The 14890-nt window shown below is 32.0% G+C and overlaps 2 protein-coding genes across 2 annotated transcripts in view; one reads left to right on the forward strand and one right to left on the reverse strand.

Moving 5' to 3' along the window:
* Positions 1 to 9141, reverse strand: part of LOC107612457 — a 14105-nt gene extending 4964 nt beyond the window's left edge. Inside the window, exons 1-10 of the mRNA XM_016314156.2 lie at positions 8653 to 9141; positions 8446 to 8566; positions 8064 to 8149; positions 7383 to 7785; positions 7204 to 7304; positions 7035 to 7101; positions 6701 to 6928; positions 6118 to 6576; positions 5913 to 5985; positions 5497 to 5676 (exon numbers count right to left, since the gene is read on the reverse strand). Coding sequence (XP_016169642.1) covers positions 5497 to 5676; positions 5913 to 5985; positions 6118 to 6576; positions 6701 to 6928; positions 7035 to 7101; positions 7204 to 7304; positions 7383 to 7785; positions 8064 to 8149; positions 8446 to 8566; positions 8653 to 9077 — 2143 coding nt within the window. The 5' untranslated portion in view covers positions 9078 to 9141. The remainder of the gene's footprint in view (positions 1 to 5496; positions 5677 to 5912; positions 5986 to 6117; positions 6577 to 6700; positions 6929 to 7034; positions 7102 to 7203; positions 7305 to 7382; positions 7786 to 8063; positions 8150 to 8445; positions 8567 to 8652) is intronic.
* LOC107612456 (TMV resistance protein N) lies at positions 478 to 1201 on the forward strand. Its single transcript, XM_021110120.1, has one exon. It carries the CDS (start codon positions 716 to 718, stop codon positions 1199 to 1201), a length of 486 nt encoding a protein of 161 aa, XP_020965779.1. The 5' UTR covers positions 478 to 715.

Consider the following 14890-nt stretch of genomic DNA (forward strand, 5'->3'; position numbering starts at 1 on the left):
TAATAAAATAATAATATTATAACACATTGTGTCGTTTGGATTGAATTGGATTGATTGTGAGAAGTAAATTCGAACTTCTATCTAATTCATGCCGTTTGCCAAGAGTAGAATCTAATCAAAACTAAATTAATGTAATTTTTAGTTTAGATTAGATTAAATAAACGATTTAATTTGGATCGATTTAGAATTTTAAATTTTCAATCATCCCGAACTGATTTGATAATTTATTGTAAAAGAAATATTAAGAGACTATCAGAATTTATTATTTTTTGTCATCAATTAGTCATCAATTCAATTTTTTTAGTTTAATTTTTTTAATATAATAATTTAATAATATATTTTATTACATATTTTTAAATAATAATAATCAAAATATAATAAATTATGATCACTCTATGACATTTCTCTTTACTCTTGCGATTCAAATTTAAGACAAAAAATAGTATCCCCTAAGAATTTCTCTATAAAATACATGTTACAAAAGACCAAACAAGAATTATATAACCTTAACAAAGTCAAGTCAACCTCCTTTGTCGTATACTCGTATAATTATAGAGGCTTTCCAAGCAGCTTCCATTTCCGCGTTGAAGCCACAATGAATAAGCTACCTGTGTGTCCTGTAATGCTACCTAAGCTGCTTCTACTATTTCCCCCTCTTCACCCAAACACATACCCTTCAAGTTGTTATCTTTTTCTTTACTCATAATACCCATCTATGGCTTCCACCTCTTCTTCTTCGTCAAGATCATGCAAGTATGATGTGTTTCTCAGCTTCAGGGGTGAAGATACTCGTTCTGGATTCACTAGCCATCTCTATGCCGCCCTCACAAGGAAGGGAATCACTACCTTCATTGATGACAACAACCTTCGCAAAGGTGATGTTATTTCACATGAACTTCTCACAGCAATTGAACACTCTATGTTTGCAATCATTGTTCTCTCACCCAACTACGCTTCCTCCCCTTGGTGCTTGGACGAGCTCCAAAAGATTCTTGAATGCAAGGATAACTTGGATCAACACATCGAGGTGGTGTTCTACGGTGTGGAACCTTCTGATGTGAGGCACCAGAAAGGAACCTTCGGAGAAGCTTTCAGGAAACATGAACACAGATTCGGACTAGAAAGTGACAAGGTTAGAACATGGAGACATGCGTTAACACAAGTTGCCGGTTTCTCTGGTTGGACCTCCAAAAATCAGTAAGCTCACTAATAATCATTGACTTCTTTTGTTGTTGCTGCAAATTATGTTAACTGAATTATTACAGCACCCCTAAGATTATCGTAGTGAGAAATTTTAGACAATCCGAGAATATTTATATTATATATCTAGACTACTTGTAAGTAATTAGATTGGGGTGATCCTCAAGTTTCTAGTATGTGGTTAAGAAAACATAAAAACAAATTGGAAAGAAAATAAACTTTCTCTTCTTTTGCACCAAATTTGTTGCTTTAATTTTCTTTTATGCCTTGCCAGACTTACAAAGAAACATGTTTCTCTTAATAGGAATGAGGCAACATTGGTGGAAAACATTTCTCAGAGTATACATAAAAAATTGATCCCAAACTTGCCATCTTCCATGAACAAGCTTGTAGGGATTGATTCAAGAGTGAAACAAGTGATTAGTCACATTGGTATTGGGCTGAATGATGTTCGTTATATAGGCATATGTGGGATGGGCGGCATAGGTAAGACAACTATTGCTAGAATCGTATATGAAGACATCCAAAGTAAATTTGAAGTTACTTATTTTCTTGCAAATGTAAGAGAAACATGTGTTAAAAATGGTATTGTTCAAGCACAAAAAAATTTTGTTGGCCATATCAATGGAAGCTCCTGTAATTTTGATGATGAGTATGATGGGAGGAGAATAATTCGGGCTTCTTTGTGTCACAAAAAGGTTCTTCTTGTTCTTGATGATATAAATGAAGAAAAACAGTTGAAGAATTTGGCCGAGGAACAAGACTGGTTTGGTCCTGGAAGCAGAATAATTATCACAACTAGAGACATGCATCTTCTAAAGATACATGATGCACATAAAATTTACAATGTTGAAGGGTTAGGGGAAAGTGAAGCCTTTGATCTCTTTCATTTGAAGGCTTTTAAACAACAAAAGTCTGGAGAAGAGTATTTGGATTTGTCCAAACAGGTGGTCAAATATTGTGCTGGTCTTCCATTGGCACTTGAGGTTTTGGGTTCCCACCTTTATGGTAGACCCATTCAAGATTGGCAAAGTGCTCTTAGAAAATTAGAGAGCTTTCCAAATGTCGATATTTTTGATACGTTGAAAATAAGTTATGATGGTTTAGATTCCATGGACAAGGATATTTTTTTAGACATTGCTTATTTTTTCATAGGATGGTTACAAGGTAATGTAATAGCTATGTTAAAAGGGCGTGGTTATCATCTTGAAATTGGTATCGCGACTTTGATTGATAGATCTCTACTCACTATAAATGAGGAAGGTAGGTTGAAGATGCATGATTTGGTTGAAGAAATGGGCAAACATATTGTAATTCAGGAATCTCCAAATGATCCTAGCAAGCGCAGCAGGTTGCAAAGTTACGAGGATATCGATATTGTTCTTCAAAACAAGGTAAATGCAAACTTTTTCACAGTTATAAGACTACAAAATTAAAAAAAGAATTTGATAATGCGTCTAATATTGTATTTTCGCAATTAAAAAAAAATTCTCTCTCGCCCCCTCTCTTGAAAAATATAACAATTAGTATAATTGAATGACTTCTCGTTGATTTGTTGTTTAGGGAACTGAGGCAATTCAGAGCATTGTTGTAGACGGGAATATTGAGTTATATGAAGAACAATATACAGTGCGTTGGAGAGATTTAACTTTTTTAAATGTATGTCACCTAAAGCTCCTCAGTTTAGATGGCGTGATGGCTCCAATTCTTAGCTATATTCCTCGTTCATTGAGAGTTTTGAGTTGGATAGATTGTCCAATGGAAACTCTGCCCTTTATGGATCCATACTATGAGCTTGTTCAAATTAATGTGTCTGATAGCGACTGCATTGTACACTTATGGCATGGAAAAAAGGTATACATTTTGGTCCAGAGCTCTATTAAATTTTACTGCATTGATTATTGTTTGCAAGGATAGTAATGGTGTGATGTTTGTTTCTTTTGTTCAGTTTCTGAAAAAGCTGAAGTACTTATATCTGTCTGATTGCTTTCGGCTGAAACGAATTCCAGATCTTTCTGAAGCTCCCAATCTTGAAATACTTGACGTTCAATTTTGTAAAGAACTGAATGATTTTCCCTCGTATCTCACACGCCACAAGAGCCTTGTTAAACTTATTTTATATGGTTGCTCAAGTCTTGAAACTCTTGGGAGTAAATTGGAGATGAGTTCCCTCAAGGAACTAGATCTTGATTTCTGCACAAGTATGAGGAAACTTCCAGAATTTGGAGAATGCATGAAACATTTATTAGTTCTTTCTTTGTCGAAAACAGCCATAGAAGAACTACCCACAACGGTTGGTTGTTTAGTTGGCCTAAAGAAGTTGCACTTAAACGGTTGCGAAAGGCTTACTTGCCTTCCAGACAGCATTCAAAAGTTAAAATCCCTCACCCTTTTGAATCTTTCTGGCTGCCCAAATGTCCTTCAGTCTTTGCATTCTCTATCTAGTCTGACCTCATTGGACACTCTGAAATTATCGGGGTGTTTTCTCACATTTCAAGAGTCATGGTCTTACAATTTTGCCAATTTAGTGTCCTTGATGGATTTGGACTTATCAGAAAACAATTTTGTAAGGGTTCCAATAAATATCCATGAACTCCCCAAGCTTAGACGTCTGAATCTAGACCGCTGCCCTAATCTGAAGGTTTTACCAGAGCTTCCATCAAGTATAAGAGAGCTAAATGCACGACATTCTACATCACTGGATATAAAGCATTGGAATGTGATATCAAAGGTGTGTTGTGGCTTTGCAGCATCAACTAACCATGATTCTGATGGGATCTTGCAAATGTGGGTTGCACAGAACCAAATAAAGATATTTGGGTTGACCATAGGGGAGGAAATTCCATTGTGGTTTGTCCATCAAGAAGAGGGTAATGGAGTATCAGTCACATTGCCACATAATGAAACCATGCCACTTGCTCTCTGTTTCCGATTATGCCCAACGAAGAGTCGTCCTAATTTTGCGCAAGATTCGTCGGTGATTTGCAACGGTAAGGAATTCATTCAAAAGAATTTAATTTGGGCGCGTGAAACTGAAAATTCTCAGCATTTCATCCTTTGCTTGACCAGTGACTATTTTGTTGACCAATTTTGCCAAGACTATCGCTTTGAACTGGTATTGCCTAGTTACGTTCAAATGAAAGTAGAGAATTCTGGGGCTCGGTGGGTGTGCAAGCAAGACATCCAAGATTTGAAGAAAATTGGAACCGGAACATCAAAAAGAAAAGCAACTTTTGATCTGAACTTTTGAAGGCTGTGTTTATTATGTTCATGTGTAATGGTTTTAAATGTTTTTGGAAAAATGTTTAAATTGAGTTTCATGGTGTTAAATAAATTAGTAGTACCTTTTACCGTTTACTTCTCCTTACTATACGATTTACTATATCCATGTCCATTTCAGTTACACTTTCAATGCACACTTTGGTTTAAGGATTAAAGCATCTTGTTGAAGTAGTTTTACTACTAGTTTCTACGAAAGATCATTTTCTTTTCTAAGTTGTGATGTGTAATTAAATATCACGTAAGACAATATATTGTAGTCATTGGCAATACATTAATTTATTATTCCATTACACACCTACATCAGTACTTTCCAGCAAAGAACCAATTCACTTTTTTGTTTAATTATTTACAAAAATAATCTAAATCTTACATGCAGTCTAAATTTACCTTATCAATTTCTATGCGCTTTATTTTCAAAGGAAAACGCACTTTCTATGCAAAAATCGTTCCTCCTTTTTAAAACATGAGAATAGTAGTAATATAAAAAAACGAAAAATGATATTTAATTTCTACCAACTTTGAACAAAAATGTTAGGTGTATATCAGAGTTAACCATTATATATTTGTATATAAATACATATGTTATTTAACTCGTTTTCAATATGTATTTTATATTTCAACATGTATTTTATATTAGTGACTAATTTTAATATATACTTAGAATGGTTATTTGTATTTCATTATATACACAAGAATATTGAAGTTTGTAAGTCTCGTGCAAATAGAAAACACAAGGATCCTCCATTATTTACAACTTCTTCCTTAAGGTCAAGTTTGACAAAAAGAACATGTAAAAGAAACAAAAACAAAGGAGCAAACCCTCACATTTAGTGCTCAAAATTGCAAGCAAAAGTGTGAGTTTATAATATTACTTACTCTAAGAAAAGTATAAAGGTTAAATAGTGTAATAATATAGAACCATGAAACTATAAACCAATACTATCTCATCATGTTATTCAAACCAATTTATGTCCAACTGTCTTAGTTTTGTAAGCCACTTATGTGTATCTTGATAAATACATGGTTTAGATGGTGTTTCCAAATCACCATCATCTACATTATCAACTCTCTTACCCTTCTCAACAAGGCTATCGTCCTGTCGGATTCGATGTTGTCTCACCTTCAGGGACAGAAGCCGAGAAACCTCGTGAAGTCCACCCCATTTTTCCAGTGCACGAGCAATATCGTACCGGCCTGCAGCAAATTCCATAAATAACACTCATTTTTCAGGGTTGTGTGGATTTTCACCTTTGATATGATGATTTTGTGGATCCCATACTCAATATCAATAGTGAAAATCAACACATGATGAGTTTATGTGATATTTCCACATGTTTTTCTTCCTCATTAGAGTTGAAGGCATGCATGTAAATCTATAGTTTATTGTAAGCAACGAAATTGAAGTTGAGAGCAGGATATCTCAAACCTACCTGCACGTTCAAATGACTTTCTGCTTGGCATAAATGAAGGATCCATTCCCCAACTCCTTTGAAATCTACTTATCTGCATGAAAAAATGAGTTTCATTCTAAGATGCAAAAACAATAATGTAATGCATATGAATCAATGACTACTAAAACATCTTTTAGGGACTTATAGAGTAAAGAAAGAAGGAAATGAAGATTTTGCAACCCACCTCGTCCTGCAGATTTTCGAGATTGTCCCAGTAACCCTTTGGTTTTCGTTGTTTGTAAGCCAAGGAAAGATTCATGATGGTTGCAATCTTTCTAAATCCACCCATGCGAGTGATAGCCTTCTCGATATCAACTCTTCCGTGTAAACGAAGTTGCTTCCTCATCGGCATTAGCCCTTCTTCTCCATGTGCTGCAATGAACTTTAGGAGTTCGGATTTTAGTATTTCCATATCCCTTTGTAAGCCTGGAACTTTCGGCCTTTGCTGACATGAACTTTGAACATTGCAATTAGGAGTTTCCACGACCGAATCATTGTCTTCGTCCTTTTCAAAACCAGACGAAGCAATTTGTTTCCCTGAATTTGTATTCTTCCCACTAGCTTCTGAAGTTTTCAATCCATTTCTATTCTCAACATAGTCTCTTATTGCTGACAAATTGGATGGTAGATCTTCAAAAATGACCTGAAATGAAATAAGCAAACGAACCAAAAAGTTTTCAGCAATTAAAACAATTACTATATCAATATATTTTTGTTGCTTGGAGATCAATTTTTGACAGTATGGTTGAACCATCTAATAGACAAACCTCCTCCATGATAGCCTCCGAAAGGAAAGTATCTTTGTGCATTTTTATCTCCACAGAATACTTCAGCAATGTGTGATGATTTCCTAGTTGTTCAAAAATCCATTTTCCTTGGAACGAATCAAAATCCCCTTCAACCTGTTCAAAACTTATCTCTTGCTCTGAATTTTCACACAAATCTAATATGACTCGAGCATGAAGCACCATATAAAGAAGGCCTTTACACCCTTCCTGCATGTCAATTAAACTATTTAAGTTACATCAATCCTGTAGTGTTTAAACAAAACATAATTCATGCCTAAACTTGTTTAAGAGAAGGCTAAACATGATTCCATACCTGAAGAATGCGGATTTTATTGTTATCTCGCGATAAAATCTTACTGATTCCTAAATTTGGAATGATCCTGCAACAAATTACATTGAATCAATTTGATCGAGTATAGCAATTCATCTAGAAAATTTTCAATGTGTGGTTTTTGGTACATGAAAAAGAATAGATGACTTACTCAGGTAGTTTCTCATAGGCAGTCAGAACATTCCATACTTCACAAACAGGAGCTTTAACCGTAATGCTGGCAATAACACAGCGATGGACACCTCCATTTTCCTTCACATCAAAACACTTTATTAGTTACTTGAAGCACAAGTCATTGTTTTATAATAACTTTATATAAAGATTGGTTACCAGAAGGCCATCGAATCTGCGGAGATGAACTTCGTCCACCATTCTAGGCCTATCGAGCCTGCAAACTTTTCCAAATATGCCCCAGTTTCCGGCCACCTCATTGGAAGAGACAGGCGAGGAAGGAGAAATTGCGCTGGTAAATACTTCTTTGTTGTTTGCCGGTGACAACCTATCACCTTCACGCAAAGTACCATTTATCTTTTTTATGAATGAACCATTAATAGCCATAGAAGTTTCTGGCAGTGAAAGCTTCTGACTCTGCATAAAATCCCTTTCAGCTCTGTAAGCCAAAGCTCGAAGGTTCACAGGAAGATCAGATCTGATAATCCTTTCCAATAAAATAGCTGGGGAATTGAATCTTGGTATCACACTAACTTCATAAGATAGAATAGAAGTTGATGACCTGCATAAACCAGAAATACCACTCTCTATTACATAAGAAAGTTCAATATGTACAAGGATACTTCATTGCATTTTGATCAATACAAAAGAGGAAAATACTCGAAACTTGAAAGTCGAAACATTATATATTTCAAAGGAACTACATTGGCAAAATGAAATGAGATAAATACACATAATACACTATGTATGTGCATGCACTTACATGAGACAAGAGTACCATTAGTTCATGGCAAAGAATTAGAACAAGAAGGATTATTGACATTGAGAAACAATTTTTACCTTGTTCCAGATTTTACAGACCATTTGCCATCAAACTTCTTAAAGTCTCCATCAACCATGGAAAAGTGAAGTTCTCGATCCCATGCCTAAAGCATCATAGAAATCACTACAGTATTAATAATCTAACAGAAAGTTCGCTATTGACAACTAATCTATCAAATCAAATATGTGATTCATGTCCACTGCAAATGAAAACCATATGTTCTTGTGACATGGATCATAGTGAAAATTATTCAAGTCCACTCCAACCCAAGAACTCACTACAATGTATTTGGATACAATAATTGAACAGTGACAGAGAGAGTACTTGCTATAGTATATGATGTGAGCTGAATTGAATCAAATAACTAATTAATAACAAGAATTGGTAACAGATTCTTACTGAACGGATAAATTCTTGAAGATCCAAGACAACACGTGCTTCAATATGCCAATACATTGCTCTTTGGAACCCCCTTTGCTCTAACCATATCCTCCCAGGATATGGACATGGAATTCTCCCACTAAAAACATCACCAACAAAGTCAACACATAATGAATAAGAAAAAGGGATTCAATATGCATGCTTGAAAGTTGAAATTAACATTACCTGCAGACAAGGTTGGGTATGAAATCAGCAAGATGCTCATAATCAGTGAGAACATTCCAAAGGGATTCAGTGTCAGCATTGACAAAGATTTCAGCTTTTATTGTGCGTTCCCTCCATGAAACCACGTGCACCTCACACTGAACCTCACACTCACGCTCTCCATTACGACCCTTTTCATCTTCTTCCCCAAAGTTTCCATCTTTGCCATTGTTGCCACCATAACCGTTGAAATGGCAACTGGGTATTCTCCACTGTGGTCCCCTTCCATGAATAACAGATGAGAAAAGTGAAACAGTGGCTTTAGAATTCGAGTGACCAGTGAAGAGGGTTCTAATTATGTTTCTAGTGTTCTTTGTTAATGGTGATTTGGGAAGGAAGTGAGGAGCAAGGTTGGTGCTTGAAGAAGCACTGTAAGAGCTGAACATCAGAACAGAACAGGAGAGTGTGGTTTCTGTGAGACACTGAGTTTGGAGATTGTTTTGTTTTGTTTTTTTGTTTTTTATTTATTTAATATCATTATTACATGGCAGCATTAACAGTTACTAGTTGCATTGAAGAATTGTAGCCACGAGTTATCAAAAGAAGTGGCTTTCATGAACCTGTGGTTGTAACTTCTAACAGCATACATGCTGCCATGGCTACTTTCGTCATTTTATCATATTTTTTAGTCCATTGCTAATTGCTTTCTAGCAATCTAGCATGTAGCATGTAGGGGCTAAAATTTTTATATATGGATAATTTTAATGTGAAATGCAAAAATATTTGATGATTTTGGTGTTCTACAGGGTTGTGGTAGTAGTACAAAACGTCACTGACGTTTTGCAATAAAATTTTTTTTTTAATCATCAAAGAACAAAACGTCACTAACGTTTTGTAATAAAAAATATTATTTTAATTATTAAAACACAAAACATTACTGACGTTTTGTTAGAAAAATATTATTTTAATTGAAGAAACACAAAACGTCATTGACGTTTTGTAAATGGCCATAGTTGTGTTCAACACACAGTTTAATTCATGATGAAGGATTTCACCTCTAATAATACAATATTAAAAAGAAAAAGTTCGCATGTAGGTGTGTGAACATTTTATATTAAAGTATCGAATAATAAAATTTTATTAACTCTATTAAAAAAATAGATAAATGTACACATGAAAAATTATACAATGGACAAAAATTACACATAAATTATTTAATGAGTTAAGTGTATACATGAATTTTACACTCTATTAGTCACGTCTATCATTCTGTGGGTCATTTTTTTTTATATTGCAGGAGTGTGTGAGTTGTGTTTGATTATGATGTATATAGGTGTTAGACACAGGTGTGGGATAGAGAAAAATCGGACCGTCTAAATTTTTTGTTAGAAAATTCGTTGACCACAAATCAAACCGTCCGATTAGTTTTTTTTTTTTTTTAAATCAAATCATACCTTCCGTTTATAATTTTTGTTTTTTTAATTTTATCTTAAAATGAAAACGGACCCTTCGTTTTTAGAATTTTTTTTTTTAAATCAAAATGGACCCTCCAAATTTTATTAAAAAAATATTTTTTTTTGTAGATACCCTCTAATCGGACTGTCTGAATTTCTTGCTCTAAATCCCTCTATCCGATTTCAGCCCCCAACACCACATGCAGGGAAAGCACTTCTATTTTCCATAACGTTGTATCATCCCACACTTTCCTCCATATTAAAAATAAAAAGTGTCATTCTATTAATAAAAATATTTTTGTCGTAATAAAATTGTACAAATGTTACATTTTCTTCCATCTTAATACTATATAATGAATAATATGAGTATTTAGTAATTAAGTGAATATTTAATTAATATATTTAAATTAAAATTGAGACTAAAAGCCTTTTATTTTCATCCTCTCTTCCTCTTTCCATGACCAGATTTTGAAGAAATTGTAAAACCCTAATAAAAAAGAATAGTCTTACTCTAAACTTTATTTTTAAACAATTACCATAAGTAATAACTAGGCATGAATTCTCAATCCTAAGCAAATATGTTGTATTATTTTTGTAATGCACTTTAGTTCTTCATTAATTTAATTATTATGGATAGCAATTTGTTCGCATATATTTTTATCATTCTTTGGTGTATTAACAATAAATTCTATTTTTTGGGACATGAATTCTTTCATGAACTTTTTTTATTCTTTTACAAAACTCCTATATTTCTTTCACTATCTCCAATTTTATTAGCACGTACAAAATTCTCACATTTATGTTCAACTCTTTGCGCAATTTAGAAAAGGAGCAGATAAGAAAATACTGGTACAACTAAAAAGTATGAGTCTCTTCTTCTATTGAATTGTAGTTATTTTTTCTTTGTTGGGGTTCCATAATTTCCCTCAATTTCTGGTTATGGAATGAAGGATAGAGGATGAAAATAAAAAAAAAAAAATTTAATTTTAATTTTAAAATATTAATCAAATATCTAAGGTAGTTAAAATGGTTAAATCTATCAGATCAATCCGTTTATTCATTTAAATGGGCGGGTTTTGTCTAAAATTAAACCCGTTTAAATTTCGAGCTAAATGAGTTGAGCCCGATTAATCCGAACAAAATAACGGGTTAAACAGGCTAGCCCATGGGCTAAACGGGTGGCCCGTTTATTTTTTTTACATTTTTTTCAAAAAAACAGCATTTTTAGCTGATATTTCTCTTGATTCAACCCAAAATCTGACCCATCAACTAAAAAAAATATTTTAAAATATTTTTGACCTAAAAATAGTATTATTTGTCAAAATATTTTTCAAAAAATAAAATCAAATGATAAATGGATTGGCCCGTTTAACTTATTAGACTGACCATAAACAGTTTAGACTAGAAAATTCTGACGCACAAATAAAACGGATTTAAACAGGCCAGCCCATTTAATTCACGGGTTTAACGGACCAGATCTAAATGGACCGGACTAACCTGTTTGACAGCCTACAAATATCCATCTAATCACTAAAAAACCACATCATTTCCGGTATAGTGTTAGGATAGAAGAAAACATGATACATGTACAGTTCTACTAACAGAGGCACATTTTCATTAACAGAATGATAGATGTGACCAACAAAACATAGAATTTATGTATATACTTGATTCATTAAATGATTCATACTTAATTTTGTCCATGGTGTGATCTTTTTATGTGTACATTTATCCATTCTTCTATTAAAAAATTATCTAAAATTTTAAAATATTTATATTTATTAAGTTTAGTTAATATGTGTCCTAAAAATATATAATAAATTTATTATTAATAAAAAAATTAAATTTTTATTTAATTAATATAAAATAAATATATTAAAAATTTATTTTTTTATTTTTAATAATAAAAAAATTTATCTTAACATATATCTTTAAAATACAGAATAGATAAATTCATATTATTTGATGTCATCAACTTTTAAAGCTCTCAATCCATCCTTCTATCTTTATTTTCTAAAACAACATAGTCAAAAGTGAAAACTACTATTGTTTTCTTTTTCCAAATCTTCTGCCATCACCACCTTAAACATCATTAAAACCATACGAATTTGTGAATTTGGAATAATTTTTTATGCAAATAAAAAAAATTTAACACTAATTTAACACCAACGTTAATTATATTTTTTAAATAATGTTATAGACGTCCTTAACATTTTTTGATAAAAATAAGAGTTTATTTTCTCTTTTTTTTTTTAGTTATTATTCTCTTTTTACACTCAAAATTAGACCAGAATCCAATGAATATATTTTTGTTATTTTTCATTTTTAAAGGCAGGAGCGAAGCTACATACAAAAAAGGGGGGGTAATCGTCCCCCTAATTTTAATTTTTTACATGTAAATTATATATGAATTTTAGTTTAGTCCCTCTTAAAATTTTATTTTAATCTTATTTTATTGTGTAAATATATTTTGCCTCCCTCAAATATTTCTTCTAGCTCCGTCTCTGTTTAAAGGCATGCTTTGGCGAGACAAGCAGTCAAGCTTTATGAGTTTTAACTTTTAAGTATTTGATTTTTATTACAAGCTTAAAAAAAACAATTCTTGTGAACTTTAATAATAAAAAAACTATAATGTTAAAAAATATAACGAAATAAATTGCATTCAGAAAGATTAAGCTACTAAACATTACATGCTATATTAATTTGCTCAATGCTTCTTCCTTACATAATCATGTATGATTCAAAATGCATTAGTACACAGCAAACATCAATGTTCATTGATTCAACATTTAACCTAAGATTTTCTACAAATACAACTATACTTCCATTAGCATAAGTTTTTTTCCTTAGTCAAATATATTAGACAACCTCTAATTTTAGATATTATAAACTCACTCACACCAATGTTATACGCAAGATACTTAGACCATCCCTAGTAGGGAACTCATCTCAGTTTTTGTTTTTGGCCCACCTATCATAAAAAGTAACTCCACATCAACTTTTCCGTTATAAACATTAAATAGAAACTCAAAATATCTCTCTCTTCTCTATTAGGAAGAACTAACTTTAGTCCCTATTGTAGTCCCACTTAATTAATTAATTAAAATACTTAAAATTAATGTAATTAATTTTTTTCAATAATATAATTTAAATTTATAAATTTAAAAATAATTCACTATTAAAAGATATTAATATTAAATAAATTCATATATAACAATAATACACAATATATAATTCAAGATTACATTAATAATTTTTTTTAAACTTAATTGTCACATGTTAGAATATCATTGATCAAAATAAAAACAAACCAATGATTGGTCTTCATCTTTTGTCAGACAAACAATAAACGGATTCTTCATTTGTTCATGTTGGAGATGCTCTTAAGGATTTCATTCACTACTTAGCCTAACCGAGTCTCGAATCTAGATGCACTTGCATAAACTTTTAAATTAAAGTTTTTTTTTGTCATGGTTGGGATCTTTCTTATTGCAAACTCTATTGCCTTTCTTCCATATGCTAAAAGCCCAACAATTGGGTCCATCAAAGTTGGGTTGGTCTAATAATTAGCTCATTAGTCCGTTTAAGTAAATGTTGAAGGTTCGAATCCCGCTTTATGCATGTAACAACCCATTAGTCAACGACAAACCCTTAAATAGAACTCAATACCGCGGCAGCTGCCAGGCTGGGGGATACCGTGGAAAAAAAAAACATGTTTTCATTTATAACAAAAAAAAAAAAGTTCTCATTTTCTATATAAGTTTAAGTTTGATACATTAATAATGTGAAATATTTTACACATTTCTCTAATTAAGTTTAATTTGTCTTTCTAAAAAATTTCTCACTGTTGATTTTTGGTCGAATACTAATTAGTGTAATGTTAAATAAAATATTTAGAAAGTTGTAAAAAAACATGAGCCTATAGCCCAAATGGCCCAATTGATAGTAATAAGAATTAAGATAAATATCGGACCAAGGTCCAAAACAAAAATTGGACCAAAACCCTGTCCTGAAATAATATTATACAAATAATAGTGTTACCAAAAACATATGTATAAATAGAACTCCTCCACTCCAACAAAAATAGAATTCCTATAATTACTAACAATTCTGTCACAAATTCTCCAATTATCCTACCCAAAATCCTATGCACATTATTCGTTATTACAATAGTCTTTTACATTACTATTCTATTTTGTTTGGTGTCTAACTTTTTTTTGTTGTCTACATTACTATTCTATAGGATACTGAATTATCTTTAAACAAAAGTATGCTAATATTTTGTGATTAAACACTAAAATAAAACAAATGAAAATAACCCATATTATTGATTAGGGTTGTATTAATTATTACCTGAAAGTTGGAATGGAAAACTTTATCATTTAAATAAAATTTTAATTTTAATGCACTAATAGTATAAAATATTTTACACCAATACACAATTACATATGTTCTTTTTATGACCATTCACGTAGTCAATACGAAAAATAGTTATTTTTGCTACTATGACATTATATAATAATTAGATGTACATGTAAAATTATTTTATATTAGTGCATCAAAATTAAATTATTTAAATAATACTACTATTGAAGCAAAACTTTAAAAATAATTATTACGAGAATGATTTCATTTCTTTCAATAATCAATATAAATTTATAAAATTATCCTAAAAAAGTGTACATACAGTTTCTTTCCTCCGTTAACTTCTCACCTTTTGCTTCAACTATATAAGTTCAATCACCAATCAATCATAATTTCAAGATCCACCATACATGCAAGTCACTAATTGACAGGTTTTGATC

This window comes from Arachis ipaensis, chromosome B08 (assembly GCF_000816755.2).
Source record: "Arachis ipaensis cultivar K30076 chromosome B08, Araip1.1, whole genome shotgun sequence".
NCBI classification, from domain to species: Eukaryota; Viridiplantae; Streptophyta; class Magnoliopsida; order Fabales; family Fabaceae; genus Arachis; species Arachis ipaensis.

Bases quoted from the DNA above. Each gene is read 5' to 3' on its own strand.
- LOC107612456 (XM_021110120.1), top strand. From the start codon at position 716: ATGGCTTCCACCTCTTCTTCTTCGTCAAGATCATGCAAGTATGATGTG.